Source organism: Oncorhynchus clarkii, chromosome 18, assembly GCF_045791955.1.
Source record: "Oncorhynchus clarkii lewisi isolate Uvic-CL-2024 chromosome 18, UVic_Ocla_1.0, whole genome shotgun sequence".
Lineage (NCBI taxonomy): Eukaryota > Metazoa > Chordata > Actinopteri > Salmoniformes > Salmonidae > Oncorhynchus > Oncorhynchus clarkii.
Genome location: NC_092164.1, coordinates 48,223,330 through 48,244,951, shown reverse-complemented (window position 1 = coordinate 48,244,951; position 21,622 = coordinate 48,223,330). Strand labels below are relative to the sequence as shown.

The window sequence follows — 21,622 nt, the reverse complement described above, 5'->3', positions numbered from 1 at the left end:
CTAAATGGAGGGACTCAAATCTTACGAATTTCCCTGAGGACAGGTTGATCTATGACTCTAACTCCATCTGCCACTAGAAGGAGCACTAATGCAAATCTCACTACCAAGGGGGGTTAAAAAGATACTGATAATGTTGATGCTGCTGAATATAGTGCACTATATAGGGAGTAGGGTGCCTTTTAGATGCGCTCATGGTGTCTTGCTGATATTGACTGGCTCACTCTGTTACTCACAGCAGCTAAGAAGCTGTCGGATGCAGCGCTCAAACCCAGGAAAGCACCAACGCCCAAAACGCCACCAAAACAGAAGCTTGACACGTCTGTCTGGGACTCTGACTCCGATACCGGCTCCAAGAAGCCTTCACCAGCACTCAAAGGTACAGGCTGACCTCCCAATGACCAGTGGAGAATCAGTCACCATACAATTCTTGATGGTTATTAAAGATTGACAGTGTATAACAGGGGTCTCCAACTCCGATCCTGGAGAGCTTCTGGCTGTGCAGGGTTATAATCCAGCTCTTAGCACGTCTGTTTTAAAATATTCACCTCTTCAGTCTGAATCAGGTGTGTTACTGCAGGGATTGAATGAAAGCCTGCACACCCAGTAGCTCTTCAGGACCGAAATGTTGAAAAGCCCTGGACTGTAGCTTGTTCTCTGAACATAGCATCTGTTCTGAGTGTAACCTGGGTGTGTTTCTCCTGACCTGTGCAGGTAAAAGTGGAGGGAGGAAGAGGAAGCAGTCTGGATCTGAAGAGGATGATTTCAGTCCCAAGAAGACACCTGGGAAAGCACCCAAAACCCCTGCCAGCAGGGTAAGAGGGAGAGTGTGTGTCATTTAATCATGTAGTATATAGGAAGATACTGAAAAAACAAAGACTGTAATAACCATACAACAAGATAATTAAATGTCATCTCTTGTCTTCCCCCTGTGTAGAAGCCATCAAAGAAAGTAGCCGTGACCCCGCCCCCCATGTCAGATGATGATGATGTGGACTCCAACCGTTTCAGCCAATCCAGCGTGGCGTCCCGAGAACGACCGGGCAGAGGCAGGGCCAAGAAGGAAGTGAAGTACTTTGCTGAGTCAGGGTCAGACGATGATCAGTACGACATGTTTGAGTAGACCATGGAATCCCTCCCACACACAGGCTCTGTTCCAGTGCTATTTAAATGCTTCCTCCCTCCCTTGTAGTAATCACAGATCTTCATTGGTTGGACTGGGGAAAGTAATAGGTTGGTACCCTTGCTGTCACCTATCCAATCACTTATGCTCTGTGACCACCTCTAGGAAATCAGGAAGGACGGATTTTTAAACAATTTGAACAGAGCTATTTACACACCGCTTGAGTAATTTTAACGTGCATCCTTCCTTCTTCACTTCCTAGAAGAAATCATCTGAGAGGTGGGGGATAGGTGGAAGCAGTGGTGTACCTATCCAGTCATGTCCGATCAGTGATTATTTCAAAGTAGAAAGGAAGGATTTCGTTTTGAAGTATTCAACCAGGACCAGACACACGCTCGTGGAAATACCCGTGCTGCAGACTTTTGTACATCCCCCCCCCTCTCTCTTTTATTTTAATGGTGACGTTTAATGCTTTCTACTGTGTAGGTGTTTTACACTTTTTATTATACATACAATACAATTTTGTTTTTTATTATTACCATGGAAATGTTCTGTATTTGTCCTAAGCAGCTTTTAGAAGTTAGGAACGCGGTGCTTCAGCACATTTTAACTGTTAAAAAGTCAAAGAGACAATGTACCTTTTTGAACAAGAACTTGGAAGTAAACAATGAAATGTAAATTATTCTCTGGCCGTTGGGTTTTCTGTCCTTTTGAATGTGATTTTCTTAATTAACTTCACTCTATTTCCTGCAGAGCAGAACCTTAGGAACATGATATATATACACACACACACACACACAGTATTCAAGGCTTCGAGGTTACAGTAAATCACAATATTCCGGTTATAATACATCCACGCATTATGTATTTTAAAATAAATATATTTGTATTACTTTGCCAGGACATTTCATGGTAAAGTTAAACAGTATATTAACATAAACAGCATTGTTAATGTACAGACTATTGAAAATGGAGAATGAAAACAAGATAGAAGCTCACTGTAAAACTCTGTATAAGGACTTCCTGCCCTCTTCCCACCAGGCCAGCAGGAGGTTCTGGGCAAATGTATTATCACCATGACAACCCCTCCCTGCCCACCCTCAAGTCCAGTAAGCCAAAGAAACCTCAACCGTCAGTTGATCATGTCTCTTCATAATAACTATACAACACTGCATATATAATGACAATGATATTTTTCTCATACCAATGGCAATCATATACATTATCTGTAAATGTTCAACTTTTGAACATTGACACTTTTTGAACAGGCATAACAACAGAGCTGCTTTCGTTGGTGAAATGTTTTGAGGTTCACAATCATGTTCTCTCTGGCTTCTACGGAATAGTTGGATCATGAGCCCCGTTCAGTAGGGCACACAGTATTGTGGTACATTCGGATAGAAATATGTTGCGTAGAACATACACCACTGATTTGTAGAGTATGGAATCATCATGCTAGCTCTATTCGGTGTATTTCTATCTGCGATGTTTAGTAAATTGTTCCCGTCCTGAACGCGATCCACATCTATTGATCTTATTCCGTTATTGACTTAACTAAATTGCTGTCAGTTGATTGTGACAGCTGCTTGGCATTCCAACTAAAGAGCGGAAAGTCGTTTGATCATCGATGACATTGGGGGCAACTAGGATAAAAAATTAAAAAAACAGCAAAAAGTGTTCCACGTTGGAATTTCCTTTAGCTTATTACCTCCAGATTCCGAAAAACCTCCAACCATGATTCCTTAAAAAAAAGAGGGACTGGCTATGAGATGAAGCTCAGAGGTCAGGTAGCTAAGCGCTGCCATTCATTGAAACGCAATGCACACTACACACACACACCATCTAATACATGGAGAAGTCTGCAATGAGATCGTAGTAGTAAATATTAACAGTTACATCGGTACAACATTCAACAGAAACCAACGTACTAAATTCAGTATTGTGGAATGGATCGAGTTCCCTGCCGTGTCACCTGGTGCCTGTAGGCAGCGACACTTTAGGGAGTTGGATGTAGACATTCTTCAGCTGTGAAATAACTTTTCCAGCATCAAAGACACTCAGGGTAAAACTCAAAAAGTATTTTGTTGATTCCTCACCACCTCAACAACACACATTGGCGGAGAAGGTCTGAGGTTCTGCACCCTTTCCGTCAATGTGTTTTGAGAAGTTGGATAGGAATGTAGGGAAGACTATTGAGATTCACCCACTCTGGTCTTGTGATGAGCCCCCAGGATAGTTTCCCCCTACATTCTTCTCTCCCTTACAGAGAGAGGGAAAGAGAGCATTTCCTTTTTTCCAAACATACTATGAGATGCAATTCATTTGACGAAACGCTGCTTTAAAGTAAGTATTCCTTTAACACTGCATATCATTCCTATGTAACTCCTCAACAACATATTCACATTCAAACATGGTAAACCGAGACCGTTTTGTTTTCCCCTTAAGATATGTATGTGTGGGACAGATATGGAGGAGATGGTTGTGTGTGACATGTTTCTGTAGGGTTCTAGCCAGGGTTGGGGTCAATCCCATATCAAGTCAGTCCATTCATAAACTGGAAGAATTCAATTGGAATTGACCCTAACCTTGGTTCTAGCTGACTGACTATAGTGGTCATCTATTCCCTTGTGGTTCAACAATGACTTTAGCCTCCATTCAGAATAAAGAACCTTCTGATTAGTATACCTCTGTGATGAACTCAATAATCACCCATAGTTTATGCTAAATTATTATTACCCGTGAGAGTGAGAAAGAATATTGTATATTACCATCACCCTTAACATTGTATTGGCTACATATTCAAGATTCAAGATTTTTAAGTGCTATGAGAATTGATGCCTTTGTGCTACAGTTGAGTAACGAGTCAACATCTGAGTAAACAATATTATCTATCCTTATCCTTGCTAGGACAGGTGACAAGGGCCTGAAGAGGTCCTAGTTCTTCCTAGCTGGAGTATTAACTTCCTAGCCTGGCTTCCACACTGAATATCACTCTGTTTCACTTCACAACAAAGGAACAAACTGAGCAATATTCAATGTGTCTAGGCTATTAACTTTCTAAATAGTGTCCAAATTCTACTCAGTGATTTATGGCTAGATTCAATCCATAGAGGTGAAGATCCGCGGTTGATAAGGAAATGTGTTTTAATAAATGATTAGAATATTACACTCCTGAAACCATAAGTCTGAAACCATGTGATTGTATGAAATTGTTTTGAATCATTAGATTATTATAATGCATGTATGTAAGTGTTAGAATCATTAGATTATTATAATACTGTGTGTGGTTTTAGTCAGTGGAATAATAATATAACCTGGAGTGTAGTTCTTAGTCAGAATCAATGTTTTGGGAACAATGTGTCTAGTATTTTGATAACAGACTGTCTGTCTGAGCCAGATTCGGGGCCGACCTTGGTTGGGACACTGAGAACTTCCCAGTCCCAGGTCTCTCCCTATCTTAGGGGAGGGCAGGAAGATGCTATTCTCACGGACTCCCCTAATCTCTATTGGCGGGCGGATTTGATGGTTTGTGTGGAAGTATGTGTGTAAATTGAAGGTCTTTGCACTGTGCACGCCAGAACGTTCCGTGAATAAACATTTAACTATTGTAGACTGGGCCTCTGTCTGTTTCATGTCTATCAGTATCATACAAATCCTGATAGGGCAGACTGAGTAATTAAATTGAATTGGTTAATGAACAGGAGAACATAATTCTCGTATCAGCGGTATACAACGCAATTGAAAGTTAAAGGTCATTTCCAATTGAGCCGACATATGCAGCATTTAACGTGAATGCAGTCTCTGCAAACGCGGGAACATTGCCTTTAAATTTGAATCCCAGTATACAGCAGATCTTCAGCGCTACGGATTGAATCTATCCCTTAGGTGCTGAAGAAAAACAGCTTTACTAACAATATATTCCTAAGATCAGGAGGGCTGTTGCAGTGGCCGATGTGGGACAGAAAACAGTGCTGCATTCAGGAGGTTACAGATAGAAACGTTACAGATAGAAATGGCTTGTTGTTACAGAACTGACATGATTCCCTATTCTACATGACAGAGAAGCGCATGTCTACATAATATAGTTCTATCTGAACACCCCGAATGAACACTACCCGAGCTTACTGCACGTTTTAGGGGCTACGGGTCATATGTAAAGAATCTCATTTGCATCACTGTGGTTTTGCAGGAGACCGCCTGAGGAACAAGGCAACAGTCAGTCATTCTGTCTGTAGAACTAGGAATGCCTAGTGGGGTCTAGAATCCCAGACATTAGTCTAGTGTACAATCTTCCCGGCCATGTGGTTAGCTCATGGATATGTATTTTTAAGGATTGCAATGTCCCTGTGTTTTACTGCCAAAACAAGACCCTTCTGTATGTATATAAGGGGTAGGTAGTGATTCTGGGGGTACAGGACTCCTATGGAACCCTGGACCAGAACCCAATGTGCGTTTTGTGTTGCCCAGATGCGTGTAGTTGTCGTTAGCCATAAATGTACACTTACTAGATTGAAACTGCATCAGAGAAACAATTTAGATTTTTACTATAATAAGAATGCATTTCTCTGCACAGATGGCGGAGAATTTTCAAGAGAATTGCGAGTGAACTTCAAATATACTGTATAACCAAATTCATCTTAAAACAACAGTTCAATTTCTCAGTGGTGCAAGTTTGGGTTAAATAAAGTCTTTGTCAATGAGTGTTGCTCAACCCTTATCTTTAAGCAGAGAGATTTCACTGGTTAAGACTGCTTGGTTTGTCTCTTGGAATGTCATTTTCTGATAAAATCTCAGAAGCCTTTTAGCCTCAGAAACCCTGTACATTACATTATAAGCTGTTATCTGCGGTAGACAGATCCAATCTAGTAATTGAACATCTAGATTCAATCTAGTCATTGTATATCTATGGCCTCTACAGTCTGGCTTCCCCCCTTGAGGAAACAGCTGAAGAGATGCAGCCGCTGATACAGGAGAGAAACCTCTAACGGGCTTTATGGTGAATGCAATGTACACTCAACGAGACATCAACATAAAGAGTCATAAAAGACCAAAAAACAAACATTAAATATAGGAACAAATATAAAGTATTAGTCTTCCAGACTGTCTATATGCAAGAACATTCTATGTAACTGTTTTTGTAAAGGACCTTATATTTTAGGCCCCCCTTTAAACCTTGTCATGTACTGTTTCGCCTCAAACTATAATATTTAAGACAATGAAAAAAGCACCACAAAATTCATCATAGAAACAGAGATTTCTAACTATACAATGGTATGTACAATATATTCAACAATATGAGAGAGAGAGAGAGAGATTAAAACCACGCATTAAACTCGGCAAGCCCGTCATGCAGGGATGAATTTACACAGGAGACCTGAGGAGGATGACATATGACCTTTGTGTACAGGTAAGTGGGTGTGGCCAGACGGGGTCAAACCCAACTCGACCAATCACACCCTAGTCCCGAGACACAACCTCAATCAATTTAGAATTATACACAAACCAACAACTGGTCCTTTTAGGCCTTAGTGCTGTCGTTTTTTAAGGGGAAATGAAGAGATAAAGAGAGAGAAGGAAAAAACAAACGTAAAGGAAAACATAAGAACAAGCAAAGGTGGTGGTGGTCACCAAGGGACCGAAGGCCTGAGGGGAGGAGGAGAGGGGGTCCACCATGCCTGGCTGTCGACCTAGTTTTAGTTTTTTTTTGTGCAAAGGAATGTCAGATAGAGAGAGTGTCTGTCTGAGAGGCCCTTGAGTTCCACGGGGACCTAGGGGTCCTCTTCCTCCTCAGGGGCCACTGTGGGCCCATCACTGTCTGAGGGGTCAGGGGACACAGGGGAGGGTTTACCCCCCGTACCCTCCTTAGGGGTGCACTTCTTGGGGCTGCTGCCATCCTCGCCCTGGGTGCTGCTCTGGCCGTCTTGTCCCTCTGAGTTCTCCAGCATCTCCTGGATCAGAGGAGGCATGGAGCCAGGGATCTCCATCTTCAGCGAGATGACCCGCTCCGCACCTGGAGGGAGAGGAAAGGACATATTGCAAAACAAACATATTGCTAAACTATTTTATAGGGCATCTGTGTACAAAGTTTGCCTACTGAAATGCTAATGAATCTATAGTGTGCTCATTTCTACTCAGTTGCATTAGTATATGAGTCTCTGTCTGTACCTTTGGCGCTGATGCTGCGGAGGTCAGTGATCTTCATCAGGGCCTTGGGGAACATGTGTGGCTTGCTGGGCCTCCTCTTCCTCACGTAGATCTTCAGAGCTTCCAGTAGAGGCTCCTGGAGCTGGTCGACCTTAGAGGGCTCCTCCAGGTCCTGCCGGTCTGAGAGAGAGACAGGCGATGTGTGGCCAAGGAGTTGGAAAGACACAGCAGAGTCATAGAGTAGGGCAACACGTAGCCTTTACCAGGCCATATGCCCCATGACCTTGCACTTTGATATAGTTTGGCATAAAAGCAGCTGTGCTGTAAAGTAATCCGACTGGAACGGTTTCCATGGAACATTAAAAGAGCGTCAAAAATGAGGTACGAAAAATAAATCAAATTCCACCAACTTCTTTGTATTTAATATCGCACAGTTCTCTAAAGTCAGGAGTCCTATATGGCATTTGTATCATTGTATTTTGACATTATGACTTGTAAAGCTTGCAGTACCACTTCAGTCCATTCGGGGTCAGTGTGTGAGTGCGTTGAAAGCACCAGCTCCTGCTGTAGGACCTGAGGCCTGCCAGTCACAGAGTCACATTACTGAGACACAGCAGAGTGCTTAGTTCTTCCCCTGGGGATTATACAACAACATGCAATATAAGGCAAGGCTCTGGGGATTCACACCTTGGAATGGAAACCTTCCCCAATACACCAGTTATACACCGCAGGGGAGGAGCGTGTGTCAGACTGTATTTAGAACTGCATTATGCCAGAATGCAGAGATCACTGTGTGTGTGTTTGAATTCATGTCTGCCTGCCGTGTCCCAGCTGAGGGAGCACTACTGTCTGGTGTGTTGTGTGCTGAAACAGGTTGAACAGAACAGTTCAACACGCACGCACACACGCACGCACGCACACACACACACTCTCTCTCATATATTGCCTCACAGAGATGGACCTGTGTAGGACCTGATTACAGACTTTGTGTCTGTCTGTCAGTCAGTCAGTCAGTCTAAGTCTGTATCAAATGTCTTCGGAGTTTGACTGCCTTTCTAATGACTTGTTAAAGTTTCACATCTGCCACCTTTAGACTCTGGGCAACGTTGACCACTTCTTAAATCACCTCTCTGTCTCTGTCACTGACCACTGTATCAGATGTGTATCAGATGTGTTGCAGAAAGAAAGTGAAGAAGGTGTAGTGTACCTCCAGAGATGAGGCAGATGGCGCTGAGCAGGCCTGTCTCTGTGTCGTCCATCTCCATGGGCAGCAGCTGGTGGGCGAAGGTGAACACCAGGTCGGTGAGCGGGCCGAAGCCTGCGTTGTGCATCTGGGTCCGGTTCAGGGTCAGCCCGTCTGAGAACGTCATGGTGTCCTGGTCCGGAGTGTACCGCGTACAGATACGCAGAATCTATATGACAGGGGACAGGAGAGGAGAGAATTATACATTATGTATGCACGCAGTATGGGAGGGGAGATGAGAAGAGAGGAGAAGGACCTTGAGGGAGACAAGAAGAACAGTGATGGGAGAAGAGGGACAGTGAGAGAGAGAAGAGGAGAGAGGGACCCTGAGGGAGAGAAGAAGGCCAGTGAGGGGAGGAGAGGGACAGTGAGGGAGAGAAGAGGAGAGAGGGACCCTGAGGGAGAGAAGAAGGGCAGTGAGGGGAGAAGAGGAGAGGGACAGTGAGGGAGAGAAGAGGAGAGAGGGACCTTGAGGGAGAGAAGAAGGACAGTGAGGGGAGAAGAGGAGAGGGACAGTGAGGGAGAGAAGAGGAGAGAGGGACCTTGAGGGAGAGAAGAAGGACAGTGAGGGAGAGAAGAGGAGAGAGGGACCGTGAGGGAGAGAAGAGGAGATGGACAGTGAGGAGGAGAAGAGGAGAGGGACAGTGAGGAGGAGAAGAGGAGAGAGGGACCCTGAGGGAGAGAAGAGGAGAGAGGGACCGTGAGGGAGAGAAGAAGGACAGTGAGGGGAGAAGAGGAGAGGGACAGTGAGGAGGAGAAGAGGAGAGAGGGACCCTGAGGGAGAGAAGAGGAGAGAGGGACCTTGAGGGAGAGAAGAGGAGAGAGGGACCCTGAGGGAGAGAAGAGGAGAGAGGGACCTTGAGGGAGAGAAGAGGGACAGTGAGGGAGAGAAGAGGAGAGAGGGACCCTGAGGGAGAGAAGAGGAGAGAGGGACCTTGAGGGAGAGAAGAGGGACAGTGAGGAGGAGAAGAGGAGAGAGGGACCCTGAGGGAGAGAAGAAGGACAGTGAGGGGAGAAGAGGAGAGAGGGACCCTGAGGGAGAGAAGAAGGACAGTGAGGAGGAGAAGAGGAGAGAGGGACCCTGAGGGAGAGAAGAGGAGAGAGGGACCTTGAGGGAGAGAAGAGGGACAGTGAGGGAGAGAAGAGGAGAGAGGGACAATGAGGAGGAGAAGAGGAGAGAGGGACCCTGAGGGAGAGAAAAGGGACAGTGAGGGGAGAAGAGGATAGAGGGACAGTGAGGGAGAGTAGAGGGACAGTGAGGGGAGAAGAGGAGAGAGGGACAGTGAGGGAGAGAAGGGGAGAGAGGGACAGTGAGGGAGAGTAGAGGGACAGTGAGGGGAGAAGAGGAGAGGGACAGTGAGGGAGAGTAGAGGGACAGTGAGGGGAGAAGAGGAGAAGGACAGTGAGGGAGAGTAGAGGGACAGTGAGGGGAGAAGAGGATAGAGGGACAGTGAGGGAGAGTAGAGGGACAGTGAGGGGAGAAGAGGAGAGAGGTACAGTGAGGGAGAGAAGAGGACAGAGGGACCGTGAGGGAGAGAAAAGGGACAGTGAGGGGAGAAGAGGATAGAGGGACAGTGAGGGGAGAAGAGGAGAGGGACAGTGAGGGGAGAAGAGGAGAGGGACAGTGAGGGAGAGAAGAGGACAGAGGGACCGTGAGGGAGAGAAAAGGGACAGTGAGGGGAGAAGAGGATAGAGGGACAGTGAGGGAGAGGAGAGGGACAGTGAGGGAAAGAGTAGACAAACTCAAAATGAAGCCCACTGAGAGAAGCTAGGGACAAGGCCATGCACTAGTTATACTATATACCTGGAGCTAGGACTGACAAGTTTCACAGCCAACAAAGACTAAAGAGAGAAACTACCTCTATGGTCATGACCTTGAGGAGGAACCTCACAGTGTTTCTGTATGCCTGCTGCTGGATTCTACTATACAATGTGTGTGTGTGTGTGTGTGTGTGTGTGTGTGTGTGTGTCTGGCCAGCCGGTGTTTGAATCTCTGCCAGCCTCCATGTTTTATTCTGTTTCATGTTGCGGACGCTCCTGCCACTCACTGTCAACGTGCACTCACACGTACAGACACACACCACTCACTAGCTGTCAGTGCCAGCCCACTCAACTGGCTTCAAAGCCTGACACTGTCTGTCTCTTCATCAAGCACACACACACACACACACACACACACACACACACACACACACACACACACACACACACACACACACACACACACACACACACACACACACACACACACACACACACACACACACACACACCGTTTTTCCTTCTTCACACACTCGTTGACGTAGGTGTGTGTGTGTGTGTGTGTGTGTGTGTGTGTGTGTGTGTGTGTGTGTGCATGTGTATGTGTGTGTGTGTGTGTGTGTATCTGTGAGAGCAGGACTTGAACTTCTCACCTCTTCAACCCCAGTGACTTGTCACATTTGACAAATACCACTTAGTCATAACAAACAAATCCATCTAGCATTACTGCAAATCACCCATCTAATCAGTGCTAAGAGCACAGGGATAGTAGCACGTCCTGTTATCTCGCTCACACAGCCGGACAGTGTGGCAGCAGCTCTCATCACACCAGGAAGTGATAGTGTGATACAGCCACTACTAATCTAGACCACCAGAAACCCCAATAACACTACTGATAAGTAGGATAACATCTATCCATTTCAGAATACACTGCAGTCTCTGGACAGAACAACATATATACAGACGTCACATCATGATCACATTCGTCAGGACATTTACTTGACTAAAGCTATTAAATATTTAATACTACTTTATTAAATACCACCCCTGTGATACACGATTCTAACCCTGGGCACTGAACAGTGAGACTATTGTAGCTGCTGTGCTGTGAGCTACCAGTGTAGAGAAAGAGACAGAGAGAAGGGCCTTTTCAGGTCAGGCTGACCCGGGGGGGGTCTGATCTGAGGATGAGAGGAGAGAGAGAGGTAAGGAGCTGACTGAGGATAACCCTGTGGAGACAGAGAGAGAGGCAAGGAGCTGACTGAGGATAACCCTGTGGAAACAAAGAGAGAGGCAAGGAGCTGACTGAGGATAACCCTGTGGAGACAGAGAGAGAGGCAAGGAGCTGACTGAGGATAACCATGTGGAAACAGAGAGAGAGGCAAGGAGCTGACTGAGGATAACCCTGTGGAGACAGAGAGAGAGGCAAGGAGCTGACTGAGGATAACCCTGTGGAGACAGAGAGAGAGGCAAGGAGCTGACTGAGGATACCCTGTGGAGACAGAGAGAGAGGCAAGGAGCTGACTGAGGATAACCCTGTGGAGACAGAGAGAGGCAAGGAGCTGACTGAGGATAACCCTGTGGAGACAGAGAGAGAGGCAAGGAGCTGACTGAGGATAACCATGTGGAAACAGAGAGAGAGGCAAGGAGCTGACTGAGGATAACCCTGTGGAGACAGAGAGAGAGGCAAGGAGCTGACTGAGGATACCCTGTGGAGACAGAGAGAGAGGCAAGGAGCTGACTGAGGATAGCCCCGTGGAGACAGAGAGAGAGACACATGACTCTGGAGCTTGACACAATCCACCCCTCTCTCCTCTCCTTCTTTCTTTCTTTCTCCCCCTCCCTTCCCCTCCTCTCTCTCCCGCCTCTTCGTTCTCTTCTCTCTCTCATACCGAGGCTTTATTATCACAGCATGCGATTGCACTACTCCTAAATAAACAAATATATAAACAAACAGCACTCAGCCAGGGGCGATCTTCTAACAATGTGCTCCCCTGTATTTCAGATTCCTGCTCCAGAAAAACATACAGCAACCCAGACAAATATGAACAAAAACAACTTCACTGCAGAAAGACACAAGCATTTCAATCATTTATTAGATTTGGAGCCGTTACATCTGAAACACTAACCTAGTGTCCTCTGATTAAGGATGGCTCCTCCACATACTGATCGACTGTCAGGATCAATTAACCTTCTCTTCAATTGGCTGGCTGCGCAAACTGACCAATAAGGTCTAAGGACCAGACTCTAGGGAGGAAGTTCAGAGGTTTCAGCGCATTGCCTAGCGTATTGATGGCGTATTGAGTAAAGTATTGCATAGAGTATTGACTAGCGTACTGACTAGCGTAATTGACTAGCGTACTGACTAGCTTAATTGACTAGCGTATTGACTAGCGTATTGACTAGCGTGACTAGCGTAATGCCTAGCGTATTGACTAGCGTGACTAGCGTATTGACTAGCGTATTGCCTAGCGTATTGTCTAGCGTATTTGACTAGTGTATTGACTAGCGAATTGACTAGCGTGACTAGCGGATTGACTAGCGTATTGCCTAGAGTATTGACTAGCGTACTGACTAGCGTATTGACTAGTGTGGCTTGCGTATTGCCTAGCGTATTGACTAGCGTACTGACTAGCGTATTGACTAGCGTAATGACTAGCGTATTGACTAGCGTATTGACTAGTGTGGCTTGCGTATTGCCTAGCGTACTGACTAGCGTACTGACTAGCGTATTGCCTAGCGTACTGACTAGCGTATTGACTAGCATATTGACTAGCGTATTGACTAGCGTATTGACTAGCGTACTGACTAGCGTATTGACTAGTGTATTGACTAGCGTGGCTTGCGTATTGCCTAGGGTACTGACTAGTGTATTGACTAGCGTATTGACTAGCGTACTGACTAGCGTATTGACTAGCGTACTGACTAGCGTATTGCCTAGCGTATTGACTAGCGTATTGAATAGTGTACTGACTAGCGTATTGCCTAGCTACCTCAACGGAGAGAGCAAACCCAGGTATCAGAGATCTTTACACACTAAACAGTACCTGTTCATGTGGTAAAGGTACGTAAAGGTGTGGTAAAGGTACGCTATGTGTTTCTGCATGGATTCACAGCGCTAATTTGTGTCATTCGTCACGCGAGCACAATTCCTGCTGTGATTCACAGTGCTAATTTGTGTCATTCGTCAGGCGAGCTCAATTCCTGCTGTGATTCACAGTGCTAATTTGTGTCATTCGTCAGGCGAGCTCAATTCCTGCTGTGATTCACAGCGCTAACCTGTATAATTCATCAGGCTAGCACAATTCCTGCTGTGATTCACAGTGCTAATCTGTGTCATTCGTCACGCAAGCACAATACCTGCTGTGATTCACAGTGCTAATCTCTGTCATTTGTCAGGCGAGCACAATTCCTGCTGTGATTCACAGCTCTAATCTGTGTCATTCGTCAGGCGAGCACAATTCCTGCTGTGATTCACAGCTCTAATCTGTGTCATTCGTCAGGTGAGCACAATTCCTGCTGTGATTCACAGCTCTAATCTGTGTCATTCGTCAGGCGAGCACAATTCCTGCTGTGATTCACAGCGCTAATCTGTGTCATTCGTCAGGCGAGCACAATTACTGCTGTGATCCACAACGCTAATCTGTGTCGTCAGGCGAGCACAATTCCTGCTGTGATTCACAGCTCTAATCTGTGTCATTCGTCAGGTGAGCACAATTCCTGTTGTTACTCACAGCACTAATCTGTGTCATTCGTCAGGCGAGCACAATTCCTGCTGTGATCCACAACGCTAATCTGTGTCGTCAGGCGAGCACAATTCCTGCTGTGATCCACAGTGCTAATCTGTGTCATTTGTCAGGCGAGCACAATTCCTGCTGTGATTCACAGTGCTAATCTGTGTCGTCAGGCGAGCACAATTCCTGCTGTGATTCACAGCGCTAATCTGTGTCGTCAGGCGAGCACAATTACTGCTGTGATCCACAGTGCTAATCTCTGTCATTTGTCAGGCGAGCACAATTCCTGCTGTGATTCACAGTGCTAATCTGTGTCGTCAGGCGAGCACAATTCCTGCTGTGATTCACAGCGCTAATCTGTGTCGTCAGGCGAGCACAATTACTGCTGTGATCCACAGTGCTAATCTGTGTCATTCGTCACGCGAGCACAATTCCTGCTGTGATTCACAGCGCTAATCTGTGTCATTTGTCAGGTGAGCACAATTCCTGCTTTTATTCACAGCTCTAATCTGTGTCATTCGTCAGGCTAGCACAATTCCTGCTGTGATTCACAGCTCTAATCTGTGTCATTCGTCAGGCGAGCACAATTCCTGCTGTTATTCACAGCTCTAATCTGTGTCATTCGTCAGGCGAGCACAATTCCTGCTGTGATTCACAGCGCTAATCTGTGTCATTCGTCAGGCGAGCACAATTCCTGCTGTGATTCACAGCGCTAATCTGTGTCATTCGTCAGGCGAGCACAATTACTGCTGTGATTCACAGCGCTAATCTGTGTCATTTGTCAGGCGAGCACAATTCCTGCTGTGATTCACAGCGCTAATCTGTGTCATTTGTCAGGCGAGCACAATTCCTGCTGTGATCCACAACGCTAATCTGTGTCGTCAGGCGAGCACAATTCCTGCTGTGATTCACAACGCTAATCTGTGTAGTCAGGCGAGCACAATTCCTGCTGTGATTCACAGTGCTAATTTGTGTCATTCGTCAGGCGAGCTCAATTCCTGCTGTGATTCACAGCGCTAATCTGTGTCGTCAGGCGAGCACAATTCCTGCCGTGATTCACAGTGCTAATCTGTGTCATTCGTCAGGCGAGCTCAATTCCTGCTGTGATTCACAGCGCTAATCTGTGTCGTCAGGCGAGCACAATTCCTGCTGTGATTCACAGCGCTAACCTGTATAATTCGTCAGGCTAGCACAATTCCTGCTGTGATTCACAGCGCTAATCTGTGTCATTTGTCAGGCGAGCACAATTCCTGTTGTGATCCACAACGCTAATCTGTGTCGTCAGGAGAGCACAATTCCTGCAGTGATTCACAACGCTAATCTGTGTCCTCACGCGAGCACAATTCCTGCTGTGATTCATAGTGCTAATTTGTGTCATTCGTCAGGCGAGCTCAATTCCTGCTGTGATTCACAGCGCTAACCTGTATAATTTGTCAGGCTAGCACAATTCCTGCTGTGATTCACAGTGCTAATCTGTGTCATTCGTCACGCGAGCACAATTACTGCTGTGATTCACAGCGCTAATCTGTGTCATTTGTCAGGCGAGCACAATTCCTGATGTGATTCACAGCGCTAATCTGTGTCATTTGTCAGGCGAGCACAATTCCTGCTGTGATCCACAACGCTAATCTGTGTCGTCAGGAGAGCACAATTCCTGCTGTGATTCACAGCGCTAACCTGTATAATTCGTCAGGCTAGCACAATTCCTGCTGTGATTCACAGTGCTAATCTGTGTCATTCGTCACGCGAGCACAATTACTGCTGTGATTCACAGCGCTAATCTGTGTCATTTGTCAGGCGAGCACAATTCCTGCTGTGATTCACAGCGCTAATCTGTGTCATTTGTCAGGCGAGCACAATTCCTGCTGTGATCCACAACGCTAATCTGTGTCGTCAGGCGAGCACAATTCCTGCTGTGATTCACAACGCTAATCTGTATCGTCAGGCGAGCACAATTCCTGCTGTGATTCACAGTGCTAATTTGTGTCATTCGTCAGGCGAGCTCAATTCCTGCTGTGATTCACAGCGCTAATCTGTGTCGTCAGGCGAGCACAATTCCTGCTGTGATTCACAGTGCTAATTTGTGTCATTCGTCAGGCGAGCTCAATTCCTGCTGTGATTCACAGCGCTAATCTGTGTGAGCACAATTCCTGCTGTGATTCACAGCGCTAACCTGTATAATTCGTCAGGCTAGCACAATTCCTGCTGTGATTCACAGCGCTAATCTGTGTCATTTGTCAGGCGAGCACAATTCCTGTTGTGATCCACAACGCTAATCTGTGTCGTCAGGCGAGCACAATTCCTGCTGTGATTCACAACGCTAATCTGTGTCGTCACGCGAGCACAATTCCTGCTGTGATTCATAGTGCTAATTTGTGTCATTCGTCAGGCGAGCTCAATTCTTGCTGTGATTCACAGCGCTAACCTGTATAATTCGTCAGGCTAGCACAATTCCTTCTGTGATTCACAGTGCTAATCTGTGTCATTTGTCAGGTGAGCACAATTCCTGCTGTGATTCACATCGCTAATCTGTGTCATTCGTCAGGCGAGCACAATTCCTGCTGTGATTCACAGCGCTAATCTGTGTCATTTGTCAGGCGAGCACAATTCCTGCTGTGATCCACAACGCTAATCTGTGTCGTCAGGCGAGCACAATTCCTGCTGTGAGCCACAACGCTAATCTGTGTCATTCGTCAGGCGAGCACAATTCCTGCTGTGATTCACAGTGCTAATCTGCGTCATTCGTCAGGCGAGCTCAATTCCTGCTGTGATTCACAGCGCTAATCTGTGTCATTCGTCAGGCGAGCACAATTACTGCTGTGATTCACAGCGCTAATCTGTGTCATTTGTCAGGCGAGCACAATTCCTGCTGTGATTCACAGCGCTAATCTGTGTCATTTGTCAGGCGAGCACAATTCCTGCTGTGATTCACAACGCTAATCTGTGTCATCAGGCGAGCACAATTCCTGCTGTGAATCACAGTGCTAATTTGTGTCATTCGTCAGGCGAGCTCAATTCCTGCTGTGATTCACAGCGCTAATCTGTGTCGTCAGGCGAGCACAATTCCTGCTGTGATTCACAGTGCTAATCTGTGTCATTCGTCAGGCGAGCTCAATTCCTGCTGTGATTCACAGCGCTAATCTGTATAATTCGTCAGGCTAGCACAATTCCTGCTGTGATTCACAGTGCTAATCTGTGTCATTCGTCAGGCGGGCACAATTCCTGCTGTGATTCACAGCGCTAATCTGTGTCGTCAGGCGAGCACAATTCCTGCTGTGATTCACAGTGCTAATCTGTGTCATTCGTCAGGCGAGCTCAATTCCTGCTGTGATTCACAGCGCTAATCTGTATAATTCGTCAGGCTAGCACAATTCCTGCTGTGATTCACAGTGCTAATCTGTGTCATTCGTCAGGCGAGCACAATTCCTGCTGTGATTCACAGCGCTAATCTGTGTCATTTGTCAGGCGAGCACAATTCCTGCTGTGATTCACAGCGCTAATCTGTGTCATTTGTCAGGCGAGCACAATTCCTGCTGTGAATCACAGTGCTAATTTGTGTCATTCGTCAGGCGAGCTCAATTCCTGCTGTGATTCACAGCGCTAATCTGTGTCGTCAGGCGAGCACAATTCCTGCTGTGATTCACAGTGCTAATCTGTGTCATTCGTCAGGCGAGCTCAATTCCTGCTGTGATTCACAGCGCTAATCTGTATAATTCGTCAGGCTAGCACAATTCCTGCTGTGATTCACAGTGCTAATCTGTGTCATTCGTCAGGCGAGCACAATTCCTGCTGTGATTCACAGCGCTAATCTGTGTCGTCAGGCGAGCACAATTCCTGCTGTGATTCACAGTGCTAATCTGTGTCATTCGTCAGGCGAGCTCAATTCCTGCTGTGATTCACAGCGCTAATCTGTATAATTCGTCAGGCTAGCACAATTCCTGCTGTGATTCACAGTGCTAATCTGTGTCATTCGTCAGGCGAGCACAATTCCTGCTGTGATTCACAGCGCTAATCTGTGTCATTTGTCAGGCGAGCACAATTCCTGCTGTGATTCACAGCGCTAATCTGTGTCATTTGTCAGGCGAGCACAATTCCTGCTGTGATCCACAACGCTAATCTGTGTCGTCAGGCGAGCACAATTCCTGCTGTGATTCACAGCGCTAACCTGTATAATTCGTCAGGCTAGCACAATTCCTGCTGTGATTCACAGCGCTTATCTGTGTCATTTGTCAGGCGAGCACAATTCCTGTTGTGATCCACAACGCTAATCTGTGTCGTCAGGCGAGCACAATTCCTGCTGTGATTCACAACGCTAATCTGTGTCGTCACGCGAGCACAATTCCTGCTGTGATTCATAGTGCTAATTTGTGTCATTCGTCAGGCGAGCTCAATTCCTGCTGTGATTCACAGCGCTAACCTGAATAATTTGTCAGGCTAGCACAATTCCTGCTGTGATTCACAGTGCTAATCTGTGTCATTCGTCACGCGAGCACAATTCCTGCTGTGATTCACAGTGCTAATTTGTGTCATTCGTCAGGCGAGCTCAATTCCTGCTGTGATTCACAGCGCTAATCTGTGTCATTTGTCAGGCGAGCACAATTCCTGCTGTGATCCACAACGCTAATCTGTGTCGTCAGGCGAGCACAATTCCTGCTGTGAGCCACAACGCTAATCTGTGTCATTCGTCAGGCGAGCACAATTCCTGCTGTGATTCACAGTGCTAATCTGTGTCATTCGTCAGGCGAGCTCAATTCCTGCTGTGATTCACAGCGCTAATCTGTGTCATTCGTCAGGCGAGCACAATTACTGCTGTGATTCACAGCGCTAATCTGTGTCATTTGTCAGGCGAGCACAATTCCTGCTGTGATTCACAGCGCTAATCTGTGTCATTTGTCAGGCGAGCACAATTCCTGCTGTGATTCACAACGCTAATCTGTGTCATCAGGCGAGCACAATTCCTGCTGTGAATCACAGTGCTAATTTGTGTCATTCGTCAGGCGAGCTCAATTCCTGCTGTGATTCACAGCGCTAATCTGTGTCGTCAGGCGAGCACAATTCCTGCTGTGATTCACAGTGCTAATCTGTGTCATTCGTCAGGCGAGCTCAATTCCTGCTGTGATTCACAGCGCTAATCTGTATAATTCGTCAGGCTAGCACAATTCCTGCTGTGATTCACAGTGCTAATCTGTGTCATTCGTCAGGCGAGCACAATTCCTGCTGTGATTCACAGCGCTAATCTGTGTCGTCAGGCGAGCACAATTCCTGCTGTGATTCACAGCGCTAATCTGTGTCGTCAGGCGAGCACAATTCCTGCTGTGATTCATAGTGCTAATCTGTGTCATTCGTCAGGCGAGCTCAATTCCTGCTGTGATTCACAGCGCTAACCTGAATAATTTGTCAGGCTAGCACAATTCCTGCTGTGATTCACAGTGCTAATCTGTGTCATTCGTCACGCGAGCACAATTCCTGCTGTGATTCACAGTGCTAATTTGTGTCATTCGTCAGGCGAGCTCAATTCCTGCTGTGATTCACAGCGCTAACCTGTATAATTCGTCAGGCTAGCACAATTCCTGCTGTGATTCACAGTGCTAATCTGTGTCATTTGTCAGGCGAGCACAATTCCTGCTGTGATTCACATCGCTAATCTGTGTCATTCGTCAGGCGAGCAAAATTCCTGCTGTGATTCACAGCGCTAATCTTTGTCATTTGTCAGGCGAGCACAATTCCTGCTGTGATCCACAACGCTAATCTGTGTCGTCAGGCGAGCACAATTCCTGCTGTGATCCACAACGCTAATCTGTGTCATTCGTCAGGCGAGCACAATTCCTGCTGTGATTCACAGTGCTAATCTGTGTCATTCGTCAGGCGAGCACAATTCCTGCTGTGATTCACAGCTCTAATCTGTGTCATTCGTCAGGCGAGCACAATTCCTGCTGTGATTCACATCGCTAATCTGTGTCATTCGTCAGGCGAGCACAATTCCTGCTGTGATTCACAACGCTAATCTGTGTCGTCAGGCGAGCACAATTCCTGCTGTGATTCACAGCGCTAATCTGTGTCATTCGTCAGGCGAGCACAATTCCTGCTGTGATTCACAGCTCTAATCTGTGTCATTTGTCAGGCGAGCACAATTCCTGCTGTGGTTCACAGCTCTAATCTGTGTCATTCGTCAGGCGAGCATAATTCCTGCTGTGATTCACAGCTCTAATCTGTGTCATTCGTCAGGCGAGCACAATTCCTGCTGTGATTCACAGCGCTAATCTGTGTCATTTGTCAGGCGAGCACAATTCCTGCTGTGATCCACAACGCTAATCTGTGTCGTCAGGCGAGCACAATTCCTGCTGTGATCCACAACGCTAATCTGTGTCGTCAGGCGAGCACAATTCCTGCTGTGATTACATTTGCAAAAATGAACACTGAGTAGTAGGGCTGTGTCTCAACTCTTCCTGTAGCACAGATTGGTAAACTACTACATTATCCCTCCTTGGATGTCCATGTACATTGTAACTATCCTGTAGAAGTGACTTAATCAGTGTCAGTTAATCATTAGGGACCAGAGGTTGAGGAACACTATGAAGGAGTAAAACTAGTCTTACTACATAGGAATGAATGCACTAACTATGTACATAAGTAACTATGCACTAACTATGTACATAAGTAACTATGCACTAACTATGTACATAAGTAACTATGCACTAACTATGTACATAAGTAACTATGCACTAACTATGTACATAAGCGATGTATTGCTTTTCAAACTACTGATACGTACCAGTATGTCAAGGAAGGCAGCTTTGATCAGTGTGATCTGTGTGTGTGTGTGTGTGATCTGTGTGTGTGTGTGTGTGATCTGTGTGTGTGTGTGTGTGCGACACTCAGTCCTTACCAGTATGTCGAGGCAGGCAGCTTTAAGCAGCGTGATCTGGTCAGCTATGGTGAGTCCTGTAAAACCAGGTACTCGTTTGGCAAACTCCACAATCTTTATAATGCACTTAGTAGCCAGCTCACTGAACTTATCCCACAGCCCCAGGTCCAGCCTCACGCGTTGTTCTGCACTCGACTTCTGGAGGGGAGAGAGAGAACACAGACTCATGCATTAGCAAGCATGCCAACATACGGAGACACTCACACAGACAGACAGACAGACAGACAGACAGACAGACAGACAGACAGACAGACAGACAGACAGACAGACAGACAGACAGACAGAGTAAGGCGAGAGGCCGAGAGGCACCGTCATCATGAGACACAGATCCAGTCTTCACCCACACACTATATCTCACTGTATATAAATAATAGACACTCCACCATGACACTATATATCTACAGCCGAGGTTGTTGTTGTTGTCGTAAATAGAGCAGAGCTGAGGGCGCAGTAATGAGTGAGAGGGAGCAGGAGGAGAGGAGAGGGAGTGAGAGAGAGAGTGGGGGGAAGAGAGAGTGGGGGGGAAAGAGAGAGAGCAGTAGAGAGAGTGGGGGGAGAGAGAGCGTAAGAGAGAGATAGAAAGTGAGAGAGCAAGAGGGAGAGAGAGGTAGTGAGAGAGTGGGGGGAGAGAGAGAGAGAGAGAGAGAGAGAGAGAGAGAGAGAGAGAGAGGGGAGAGTGAGAGAGAGAGTGAGAG

General features: G+C 46.4%; 2 protein-coding genes across 9 annotated transcripts in view; one reads left to right on the top strand and one right to left on the bottom strand.

Moving 5' to 3' along the window:
• Nucleotides 1-1,803, top strand: part of LOC139373587 (DNA topoisomerase 2-beta-like) — a 35,175-nt gene extending 33,372 nt beyond the window's left edge. For 4 of the 8 annotated variants that reach the window (XM_071114262.1, XM_071114258.1, XM_071114260.1 and 1 more), the window contains 3 exons: nucleotides 239-376; nucleotides 712-812; nucleotides 935-1,803. In XM_071114262.1, the coding sequence (XP_070970363.1) occupies nucleotides 239-376; nucleotides 712-812; nucleotides 935-1,120 (425 nt within the window). In that variant the 3' untranslated portion in view covers nucleotides 1,121-1,803. Of the gene's footprint in view, nucleotides 1-235; nucleotides 377-711; nucleotides 813-934 lie in introns of all 8 variants that reach the window. The other 4 variants (XM_071114261.1, XM_071114256.1, XM_071114259.1 and 1 more) reach the window with 1 other exon arrangement.
• Nucleotides 1,804-6,888: 5,085 nt separating this feature from the next.
• LOC139373588 (retinoic acid receptor beta-like) overlaps nucleotides 6,889-21,622 on the bottom strand; it is a 173,058-nt gene continuing 158,324 nt past the window's right edge. Inside the window, exons 5-8 of the mRNA XM_071114263.1 lie at nucleotides 20,889-21,065; nucleotides 8,472-8,676; nucleotides 7,286-7,444; nucleotides 6,889-7,130 (exon numbers count right to left, since the gene is read on the bottom strand). Coding sequence (XP_070970364.1) covers nucleotides 6,889-7,130; nucleotides 7,286-7,444; nucleotides 8,472-8,676; nucleotides 20,889-21,065 — 783 coding nt within the window. The remainder of the gene's footprint in view (nucleotides 7,131-7,285; nucleotides 7,445-8,471; nucleotides 8,677-20,888; nucleotides 21,066-21,622) is intronic.